We start from the raw sequence: 12330 nt of genomic DNA, 5'->3' as shown, positions 1-12330 counted from the left end.
TCCCTCTGCCTGCCGCTCCCCCTGCTTGTGCTCTCTCTCTCTCTCTGACAAATAAATAAATAAAATCTATAAACATATTTTCTTGGTGACGCAGAAGAAGAAATTTGAGAAATATTAGTTGATAAATATTTTTATTTCACATAAAATACATTCCATATTTGTATATGTTTTTCGTAGCTTCTTATAGTATAGCAACCTGTATCTTTTCTATGAATGTATAAGCAGCTTTGCTTTGATGTGAGAAACAATGGAGATTAATGACATCTGAAATTTAGTTACACAGGATAAGATTGACCGTTTCCTATGTAGAAAACCAGTTAGGACCTGGTTTTTAGGCTAATAAGAAAAGAGACATTGATTATATACATATATATATATATATATATATATATATATATATATATATATGTATGTATGTATGAAAAAAGAATTGAGGTGTTTAAAGAATTTATGTAGAGAAAGGCAGAGTTCTTCATTCAACTTTGCTTTCAGGGGTTTACTTTTTCATAATCACATTCATTTATTTGAAGAAAAGGCCATTCTCCGGACCATGTTTTTGAAGGCTTGCTTCACCTGCTGGTTTCTTAGTGTATATATGAAAGGATTCAAGAGAGGAGCGACTGAGGTATTGAGCACAGCTACTCCTTTGTTTAAAGTCACTCTTTCCCTTGCAGAAGGCTTAATGTACATGAAGATGCAGCTGCCATAAGAGAGGGAGACCACTATCATGTGGGAGGAACAAGTGGAAAAGGCTTTTTTCCTTTGACTCATGGAAGGAATTCTCAGAATTGTCTGGATGATGTATGTATAAGAGAGGATAACTAGTGTTAAGGTGACCATCAGTGTTACCACTGCTAAAAAAAATGCCATGAGTTCTAGAAAGCGAGTGTTTGTGCAAGAAAGCTGTAGAATAGGAGAAGAGTCACAGATAAAATGATCAATTATATTGGAGGCACAGAAATCCAACTGAAGCAGCAGGATTACTGGTGGAAAGATGACCAGGAATCCTGCGAGCCATGAGCTAAAGACAAGAAGGATGCAGGCTCTGTTGCTCATGATGGTCATGTAATGGAGAGGTTTGCAGATGGCCACGTAGCGGTCATAGGACATGGCAGCCAGAAGGTAAAATTCTGTCACCCCCAAGAAGATGAAGAAAAATAGCTGAGTCACACAACCATTGTAGGTAATGGTTCTGTCCTTCGTCATGATAGTGACAAGGAATCTGGGAATGCAGACAGATGTGAATGATATTTCTAGGAATGAGAAGTTTCGAAGGAAGAAATACATTGGAGTCTGCAAGTGGGGATCCGAAAGGGTGAGGGTGATAATGATCAGGTTCCCCGTCACACTGAGCATGTAGGTAACAAGAAGAAATATGGAAAGTACAACCTGCCACTGTGGGTCATCTGTCAACCCGAGAAGAATAAACTCTGTTACTGCTGTGTGATTTCTCATTATTTTCCTTCTTTATAATGGTATTCTTCATTTTAGCTGAAAAATAGATGAAAAAATAAGAAAGTTATGACACCAGAAAAGAAACACACACACACACACAAACACACACACACACACACACACACACTTAAAAAAAATCATTGCTGCCTTGTGTTTTTAGAGAGAAATGATTTTGTGGGTGTAGAAACAAAATACTTACTAAAACTGACATATTTATTATGTAATTTATTAATTATTCCTATATTTCTTTCATTGTAGTCTCACATATCTCAGTATAAATCCCTGTCTCTTGAATGTTTTAATATATCCTGAAAACAAGGGGAAAAAAAGAGAACAAAACCTGTGAGATGAAAATCTAAGGCTCAGAGCTTACTCCCAGCATATTGCCATATTTTGAAGGTATTTTTGGTTGCTTTCTTCTTCATATAATTTTTAACATTTCTATTTTGAATAAACATGTCTGTTTCCTTCTCCCATTCAACGTTTTACAATCTACGGAGACCATTTGCCCATCTGGTAGAGTAATGTGTACCTGATAACAGTATACAGAAATATTTAATGGATGGGAGGGTAGCCCCAATCTAATTCCAATGTCTCTTCCATAATCTTAATTTTAATTATGAATCTGTCATAATGGTTTTTTCTAAGATTGTAAATATGTTCTTCTTGGGGTGCCTGGGTGGCCCAGTCAGTTGAGTGTCTGACTCTTGGTTTTGGCTCAGGTTGTGGTCTCAGGGTTTTGAGGAATGCACAATGAGGTGTCTGCTTAAGACTCTCTTCCTCTCCCTCTGCCCCCCCCCATGCTCTCTCTCTAAAATAAATAAACAAATCTTAAAAAAGAATATATATTTCTTAAATATATTTGTATTTACTCTCTACCTATCATGAGTCTGTTCTCTGATACATAAAGCAATACTTTTACTTAAGACTTAATTTTATTTTTGCAAACTATAAGTGTTCTTACTTAATTCTAAAATGATTTAGCACTTCCATAATATTACCTATTCTTTTCTTGAGGGAGACAAAAGGAATAGTTCAACATTCAAGGTAAGCTTTTGGGAGGCAAAGAGTATTTCTTATTACTCTTCTTTTTTATTTTTGGCTTTAATGCAACTCTTGATGCTTTACAGGATTTGTTTAATTTTTTTCCTGTTTGAAGTTCTTACTTTCCATAAAAGCTTTAGAAGTGCTGTTATCTAAGATCATTTTAAGAAATGCTTAACTGTCCAGACAGCCTGGCTAAGTCTGTAATGTCTCACTTGTTTTCTATATCTTTCAGAGGTTTCAGAGCTTTCAAAAGAAATAATATTTACTCACAATTAGCCAATTAACTTAATATATTAATGAACTTATTAAATTCTTTACCTACAAAATTCCTGGAACAGAATTATTCCTACTTTTCATCATCTGTCCTCTTTGTGGTCATAAGATACGCATTTTTTTGGCTTCTGCCTCTATCTGATGGATGATAACCTTCACTCTATCAAATTCACATTGTGCAAAACTAAAACATAAAGTAGATCTGCTCAGCATCAAGACACATGAAATAAATTATTTTGAATCTTATACAAAAATGATTACAGGGTGTCCTAATATTGATTATATTAAAAATAATTATTAAAAGATATTTAGATAAGAACACAATATCACCATGTAATCCTAACAATCACAAAATAATTTATGAATGAACAAAAATGTTGCATGAAACTCTTAAATTGTAGCAGTTTTCAAAATGTCTTCATTTGTATATTTCATATAAATTGTGTGGCTTAAATTTATTCATATATAAGATTGTGAATAATTGAGTTTACTTGTACAAAGCATACATTTACTCTATTAAAGCAAAATTATATTCCTGAAACCATTAAAGACATACTTACTTTTATGGTATATATGGCTGGTTTAGGCAATGTCATTTCTAATGGCTTCTTTAATTTGTTTAAACACAAGTACTTTGAGATTTTTCAAAATTCTTTACACTCTCTTTCTTCTCTGCCATGTTATATTTGTAACCAAATACTCAAAATATTGATAATAAAGAATAATTTCAAGAACTCCTCTCCAATTTTTCAAAAAGGGTATACATCAACCCAAATTTCTCTAAGGCTCTGAGGTCCCAAGGTATCCTACCTATTGCTACTTTTAGAGGTGTAACTTGATATTTGAAATGAAATGTTATAGTTGAAATGAAGTCTAATATAATGTCTTCCCAAGCTTGGTGGGCAAGATGATACGATTTTAATCATGTTATTCAGGCTACCCATAATATTATCTGCTCCATTCACAATGGACTCAGGAGGATTAGTTGAATGAATAAACAAAAGGTACCATGGAGATTGGTGTTCTCAAGACACCAGCATTAAGCTGTAGTCCAAATTAGTACACAATTTAGAATAGAATATTTTGGTGATAGTGATCTGAAATCAGAGCAGAAAAATATATATAAGGATTTAAATTTTTATAATAATCCAGAACTTTACAAATTTAATAGAGTAAGAGATTAGCAATTTCTCAGTGGCATTAGATTTAAGTTGTGAACAGTGGGTTTTTCTTCAATCTTAGGGAAAATATTAAGAATTCACTGTGATGATTTAGACTGGGGCTGAGGTCTCTATCATACTATACCATAAGAGATATCAGGCTTGATAAAACACCCCAAAATGGCCCAAGGCCACCACCTTACATAATATCTTCAGTTAAAGCCAAAGGAAGATGTTGTGGGGTGGAGAGACAACCAGTTATAGGAAGTTATCAGGCAAAGCACAGTGAATCAGGGTATGGTTGTTATGCAGATTTGAGTTGCCACCTTCTTCTTTGATAAGAGTTTCTAGAGATTTGATCATCCTCCACTTCCCAGTACAGAGAGTGAGACCCCCTTACGAATGGAGCTTCCTTATATAAATGTGTTTTACAAAAAAGTAACTTTCCAGTTTTCTGACCTTTCCCTTGTTATTTTTTAAGAATAACCAGCTCAAAATAATCCTATGCCAAAAAGGCATATTTTGGGGTGTTATTCTGCTCCCCTTCAGTTATCTCTGCAAAGACCCTATTTCCAGATAAGGTCATATCTATAGGTTCCAGGTAGACATGAATTTTGAAGGGTACTATGCAAAGCAGTACAGGACCCAAACAGATACTTCTTTTTTTTTTTTTTAAGATTTTATTCACAGAGAGAGAGAAACAGAGAATAAGCAGGGGAAGGGGCAAAGGGAGAGAGAGAGAAGCAGGATCCCCGCTGAGCAGGAAGCCCAATGAGGGGCTGGATCTCAGGACCCTGGGACCATGACCTGAGCTGAAGGCAGAGGCTTAACCAACTGAGCTACCCAGATGCCCCCAAACAGATACCTTTAATAATAATTTTAAACAATAACAAGTCTCCAGTGAGCATAGCAGCTTATTTACTTTCAAACTTTTTAGCAGAATCTGCTTTTATATCAATATTTTCAATAATAGATTGTAGGAACATGTATAAAGATTGACAGAACATAAGTAATAAATCTGTTAAATTAAGAATAACCTTTTAAATAAAGAAATAACAATCTGTTATGCATTAAAGACAAATCCATCAAAGATTGAAGATTGTGTTAAACCTGTGGCATACCATATCAGTTTACTCATGATAAGACTTGTTTGTATTTTAGTCTTAGTTTACTTTTGAATTCACACCTGAGACCATATTTTCCCCCCAGTGATTGAAGTGGTGCTATTCATCAGCTAGTTATCCGTATACACAGTTAAAAAATATGAATATCTAGTATTTGTCTTCATTTTATAATGTTGAAAATGAAATGAAAAAATGAATAAATGAAAATGAATAAAATGGATATATATAATTATAAATAAACAAAAGACAGGTGAAAAAAGATGAGTCAAATTTACAGATGGCATATTAATAAACTCCTTTCTGCTTGTGTGGCTCACCTGCTTCTGTTGTAAACAAAGCAATGCTTCTTAGCACATCCTAAGGGCTTCTTCCCAAATCAGAAAAAAAAAATGTCTTAAATGATATTTTCCTAATTTTATCATTATAGAGTGATCTTGCTACAGAATTATTATTGTGGTTTTGTTACCCAAAACTGGGTTTGCTTCTTGGTAGATGTTGAGCCAAAAAAACACAAGCAAGTTAAAGAATAGGAAAGGAAGGGCTTTACTTGCAATCAGTAAAGGGAACACCTGGGGTATTTCCTAAAGCAGTGACTCTTTGAACAGCAAACTGGGAGGTTTTAAACTAAGGGCGTATACATATTTATCCAGGCGCTTGCACAATGGGAAATTCAGCATGGATTTGGGGCAAAAGTCATCTTAAAGTGACTTTGTTGATTGAAATCCCAAGGGCTGGCAAGGGTCAGCATCGTTGCTCCTCTGGCTTCAGTTGGTCTGGTATCTGAGCACTCAAAGGGGTTTAAATCCTGGAAAGATAACCCAAGAATGTGCATCAGGTCAGTCTTCGAAAATCATGAAAAACATGAGCCAACAGCGCTAGCTCTGTAGAGTTTAACATGTCCTAACAATGGGTAACATGACCATAAATTTCTTTGGCTGTCAGACTTCCAACAATGCTGTCATTATGCCTTTTTTTTAAAAATCTCTTTCATCTCATGAATCTACAAATGTATCTCCTTTCCGTCTCTTCCATACCTTCATCATGCAGTAAAGATGCTAATTTAGCACTTTCAGGAGAGGCCTCACAGAGTAACAAATGTTTTCTTCCTTTTTCTTAATGTACTATGTTGTTGATTTGTTAATATCAAGCCAACAGCCTATATAACTCATGTGTGGCCCAAATTCCCCCAACAGGTATTTTTTCTGTAAGTCACATCACAGCATTCTTGCTCTCAGGACACTAAGTGCTTTAGTACTGTGCTTTGGGGGGCATTAGAAGCGGTGAAATTACTAATTAAACAGAAAAATGTGGCATTATATAGGCCATGAAAAGGACTTTGTTTAAGGTATGAGAGCTGAACAAGAAGGCAGAACATCAGCTTGTTTAACCTCAGCTGGGAACAGGTGTGATGGGGAACTCAAACTCTTTGCTGCTCTGCCCATGTCCTGGACTGGCTGCAAACGTGCCTCCTGGATTGATTTTGGGGTTACAAATACATGTTGGAGAGTAGGCAAATGTGCAAATAAGGACTCCATGAATAATGAAGAACACTTTATATAAAATGAACATTAGTTCATACTTCCAATTACAATCCTCCAGTCCAGAGTTCATTCTTTGTAAAATGGTGAGATTGACCTGTCACAGAATGTGTTCCTGTTGAGTTCCACCAGCATCCTGGATAATTATTTGTAATTTGCATTTAGAAAGCTCATACACTACGGGTTTTTTACTGCTATATAGGTGTTTATATTTCATGGAGTCACATGTCCACCCCACAGAACCACATAGTATGGGTACATCATCTCACATCCCTCACGTTGTCCCTTGCTTGTCAACCCTTTGTCTCTCTCAACCCTGACAATGACTATTTATTTCCTGTCCTGATATTTGCCATTCCAGAACATCACACAAGTAGAGCCATAGAAGGTGCAGCCTTTGGATTGGGATTTTTTCACTTAGTAAAATGGAGTAATGTTTCACTCATGTTGATGGGTAAATGAGTATGTGGTTCCTGTCTAGTCCAAGTAGTGTTCCTTTAGGTGCCTACCCCACAGTTAGTGTATTCATTCACATACTGAAGAACATGTGGGTGGTCTCCAATTTATGATGGTAATGAATAAAGATGTTTTGTGTGGAGAGATACCATTTCACTTGAGTAAAATAATTAGAAGAGGGATACACTTTTTAAAAAATTGTATGTTTAACATTATAAGTGACTATTAAACAGCTTTCTAAAGTGACTGCAGTGCTTTGTATCACATTAGCAATTTGTGGAAGTTTCTGTGGTTTTGCCTCAAGTACTTGATATTGTCTTTTAAAAACTTTTATTTTTCATTCTGATAGATACACAGCAGTATCCTATTGGGGTTTTATTGATTGATTGATTGATTCATTCATTCATTCACTCATTCATTTATTTATTTTAGTTATCTCTACATGCAATGTGGGGATCAAACTTATGACCCTGTGATCAAGAGTCCCATGCTGGGGCGCCTGGGTAGCGCAGTTCTTAAGCGTCTGCCTTGGCTCAGGGCGTGATCCTGGCGCTCCGGGATCGAGTCCCACATCAGGCTCCTCCGCTGGGAGCCTGCTTCTTCCTCTCCCACTCCCCTGCTGTGTTCCCTCTCTCGCTGGCTGTCTCTCTGTCACATAAATAAATAAAAAATCTTTTAAAAAAAAAAAGAGTCCCATGCTGTACAAACTGAGCCAGGCAGGTGTCCATTGGGTTTTTTGTTTTGTTTTGTTTTGTATTTTTCAGAGTATACTTTTATTTTTTTTAATTTTTTTATTATATTATGTTAGTCACTGTACAGTACATCCCCGGTTTCTGATGTAAAGTTCGATTATTCATTAGTTGCGTATAACACCCAGTGCACCATGCAATACGTGCCCTCCTTACTACCCATCACCGGCCTATCCCATTCCCCCACCCACTCCCCTCTGAGGCCCTCAGTTTGTTTCTCATAGTCCATAGTCTCTCATGTTTCATTCCCCCTTCTGATTACCCCACTTTTCTTCATCCGTTTCTTCCCCTACCGATCTTCCTAGTTCTTATGTTCCATAGATGAGAGAAATCATATGATAATTGTCTTTCTCTGCTTGACTAATTTCACTTAGAATTATCTCCTCCAGTGCCATCCATGTTGCAGCAAATGTAAAGAATTCATTCTTTCTGATAGCCGAGTAATATTCCATTGTATATATGGACCACCGCTTCTTAATCCTGTTGTCTGTTGTGGGCATCTCGGTTCCTTCCATAATTTAGCTACTGTGGACAGAGCTGCTATGAACATTGGGGTGCATATGGGCATTCCCTTCACTACGTCTGTATCTTCGAGGTAAATACCCAGTAGTGCAAGGGCTGGATCATAGGGTAGCTCAATTTTTAACTTTTTAAGGGACCTCCACACTGTTTTCCAGAGTGGCGGTACCAACTTGCATTCCCACCACCAATGTAGGAGGGATCCCCCTTCTCCACATCCTCTCCAACAATTGTTGTTTCTTGCCTTGTCCATTTTTGCCATCCTAACTGGCGTAAGGTGGTATCTTACTGTGCTTTTGATTTGAATTTCCCTGATGGCTAATGATTTTGAACAATTTTTCATGTGTCTGTTAGCCATTTGTATGTCTTCATTGGAAAAGTGTCTGTTCATATCTTCTGCCCATTTTATGATTTGTTTATTTGTTTCTTGTGTATTGAGTTTGAGAAGTTCTTTGTAGATCTTGGATACCAGTCTTTTATCTGTAGCATCATTTGCAAATTTATTCTCCCATTCCGTGGGCTGCCCCTTGGTTTTTTTTTAATGTTTCTTGGCTGTGCAGAAGCTTTTTATCTTGATGAAGTCCCACAAGTTCATTTTATCTTTTGTTTCTCTTGCCTTTGGAGATGTGTCATGAAAAAGGTTGCTTTGGCCAATGTCGTAGAGGTTGCTGCCTATGTTCTCCTCTAGGATTTTGATGGATTCCTGTCTCACATCGAGGTCTTTCATCCATTTGGAGTTTATTTTTGTGTATGGGGTAAGAGAGTGGTCAAGTTTCATTCTTTTGCATGTAGTTGTCCAATTTTCCCAGCACCATTTATTGAAGAGACTGTCTTTTTTCCACTGGATGTTTTTTCCTGCTTTATCAAAGATTAGTTGCCCAAAGAGCCAAGGGTCCATTTCTGGGCTCTCTATTCTGTTCCATTGGTCTATGTGTCTGTTTTTGTGCCAGTACCATGTTGTCTTTGTGATCACAGCTTTGTAGTACAGCTTGAAATCTGGCATTGTGATGCCCCCAGCTTTGTTTTTCCTTTTCAACAGTTCCTTGGAGATTCGGGGCATTTTCTGGTTCCATACGAATTTAAGGACTATTTGTTCCAGTTCTTTGAAAAATGTCCTGGGTATTTTGATCGGGATAGCATTGAAAGTGTAGATTGCTCTGGGTAGCATGGACATTTTAACTATGTTAATTCTTCCGATCCATGAGCATGGAATATTTTTCCATCTTTTTGTGTCTTCCTCAAGCCTGTCAAGAATGATTTATGGTTTCTAGAATATAGACCCTTTACGTCTCCGGTCAAGTTAATTCCAAGGTAATGTATCATTTTTGGTGCTATTGTAAATGGGATGGATTCCCTAATTTCTCTTTCTTCAGTGTCATTATTCGTGTATAGAAATGCAACTGATTTGTGAGCATTGATTTTCTATCCCGCCACATTACTGAATTGCTCTATAACTTCTAATAGTTTGGGAGTGGATTCTTTTGGGTTTTCCATATAGAGTATCATGTCATCTGCGAAGAGAGACAGTTTGACTTCTTCTTTGCCGATTTGGATATCTTTTATCCCTTTTTGTTGTCTGATTGCTGTTGCCAGGACTTCTGATACTATGTTGAATAATAGTTGTGAGAGTGGGCATCCTTGTCGTGTTCCTGATCTTAAGGGAAAGGCTTCCAGCATCTTCCCCATTGAGAATGATATTTGCTGTAGGCTTTTCATAGATGGCTTTTGTGTGATTGAGAAATGTACCCTATATACCTACACTCTGAAGGGTTTTAATCAGGAAAGGACGTTGTATTTTGTCAAATACTTTTTCTGCATCAATTGAGAGGATCATATGGTTCCTGAGTCTTTTCTTGTTGACATGATGTATCACGCTGATCGATTTGTGAATGTTGAACCATGCTTGCATCCCAGGGATGAATCCCACTTGGTCATGATGGATAATCCTTTTAATGTACTGTTGGATTCTATTAGCCAGGATCTTGTTGAGGATTTCGGCATCCAATTCATTAGGGAAATCTGTCTGTAATTCTCCTTTTTGATGGGGTCTTTGCCTGGTTTTTGGATCAAGGTAATATTGGCCTCATAGAATGAGTTTGGTAGCTTTCCTTCTGTTTCTATTTTTTGAAATAGCTTTAGGAGAATAGATATTATTTCTTCTTTGAATGTTTGGTAGAATTCCCCAGGACAACCATCCGGGCCTGGAGTTTTGCTATTTGGAAGGTTGTTTATCACTGACTGAATCTCTTCATAATTAATTGGCCTGTTTAAAAAATCAATTTCTTCCTGCTTCAGTCTTGGTAGTTTATAGATTTCCAGGAAGGCCTCCATCTCTTCCAGATTGCTTAATTTATTGGCATATAACTGTTGATAAAAGTTTCTAATAATCCTTCCAATTTCAATGGTGCTCGTTGTGACCTCTCCTTTTTCGTTCATAATTTTATTAATTTGGGTCCTTTCTCTTTTCTTTTGGATAAGTCTTGCCAGTAGTTTGTCAGTTTTATTGATTCTCTCAAAGAACCAGCTTCTAGTCCTGTTGATCTGCTCTACTGTACTTCTGGTTTCTAATTCATTGATTTCTGCTCTAATCTTGGTCAACTGCTTCCTCGTGAGTGGATTAGGCTGTCCCTCTGTTGCTGTTCCAGCTTCTTGAGGTGAGAATACAAAAACTGCATTTTAGATTTGTCTATTCTTTTGAGTGAGGCTTGGATGGCTATGTATTTCCCCCTTAGGACTGCCTTTGCTGTATCCCATAGGTTTTGGACTGTTGTATTTTCATTCTCATTGGCCTCCATAAATTGTTTAATTTGATTTTTGATTTCCTGGTTTATCGAGTCATTCCTGAGCAGGATGGTTCTTAGTCTCCAAGTGTTTGAGCTTCTTCCAAATTTTTCCTTGTGGTTGAGTTCCAATTTCAGAGCGTTGTGGTCTGAGAATATGCAGGGGATAATTTCAATCTTTTGGTGTCTGTTGAGATCTGTTCTGTGTCCCAGAACATGGTCTATTCTTGAGAATGTTCCATGGGCATTAGAATAGAATGAGTATTCTTCGGTTCTGGGGAGTAGTGTTCTATATATGTCTATGAGGTCTATCGTCGAGTATGGCATTCAAAGCTCTTGTTTCTATGTTGGTTTTCTGCTCCGGTGCTCTGTCTATTGCTGATAGTGGAGTGTTGAGGTCCCCTACTATTAACATATTTTTCGCTATATGTCTCTTTATTCTGGTTAAGAGTTGCCTGTGTATCTTGCTGCTCCCCTGGTGGCGGCATATATATTTATAATTGTCATATCCACTTGTTGGATACAGCCTTTAAGAATAATATAGTGCCCTTCTGTATCTCTAACTGTAGTCTTTAGTTTAAAACCCAATCTGTCTGATATGAGAATTGCTACCCCAGCTTTCTTTTAAGGTCCATTGGTGTGAAAGATGGTATTCCATCCCTTTACTTTCAGTGTGAATGTATCTTTAGGTTCAAAATGAGTCTCTTTTAGACAGCAAATGGATGGGTCATGTCTTTTTATCCAATCTGCAAACCTGTGGTGATTTATGGGAGCATTTAGGCCATTTACATTGAGACTGATTATTGAGAGATATGATTTTAATGATGCCATGTTGCCAGTAAAGTCTTTGTTTCTATAGATTGTGACTTTCTGTCCTGTATCACTCTTGGGGCCTTTTTACTTTTATAGAACCCCCCTTATTATCTCCTGTAGGGCTGGTTTTGTGGTTACGAAATTGGTCAATGACTGGCGATTCTGGAAGGTCTTTATTTCTCCATCAATTCTGAATGACAGCCTTGCTGGATAGAGGATCCTTGGCTGCATGTTTTTCTCTGAAAGAGCATTAAAAATGCCCCCCCCCAACCCTTTCTCTCATTCCAGGTCTGTGTAGACAGGTCTGACATAATTCTGATACCTTTGCCTTGGTACGTGAGAAATTTCTTTGCCCTGGCCGCCTTCAATACTGTATCCTTGGATCTAGTATTTGCGAATTGCACTATGACGTGACG

The 12330-nt window shown here is 37.1% G+C and overlaps 1 protein-coding gene across 1 annotated transcript; it reads right to left on the bottom strand.

Moving 5' to 3' along the window:
• Window positions 1-516: 516 nt before the first annotated feature.
• On the bottom strand, window positions 517-1455 carry LOC123791608 (olfactory receptor 6C75). Its single transcript, XM_045796458.1, has one exon. It carries the CDS (start codon window positions 1453-1455, stop codon window positions 517-519), a length of 939 nt encoding a protein of 312 aa, XP_045652414.1.
• Between the last annotated feature and the right edge of the window lie 10875 nt (window positions 1456-12330).

Source organism: Ursus americanus, chromosome 24, assembly GCF_024610735.1.
Source record: "Ursus americanus isolate L20-20 chromosome 24, mUrsAme1.1.p, whole genome shotgun sequence".
NCBI lineage: Eukaryota > Metazoa > Chordata > Mammalia > Carnivora > Ursidae > Ursus > Ursus americanus.
The sequence above is the reverse complement of the archived record's forward strand: the minus strand, read 5'-3'. Positions and strand labels throughout refer to the sequence as shown.

Bases quoted from the DNA above. Each gene is read 5' to 3' on its own strand.
- LOC123791608 (XM_045796458.1), bottom strand. From the start codon at position 1,455: ATGAGAAATCACACAGCAGTAACAGAGTTTATTCTTCTCGGGTTGACA.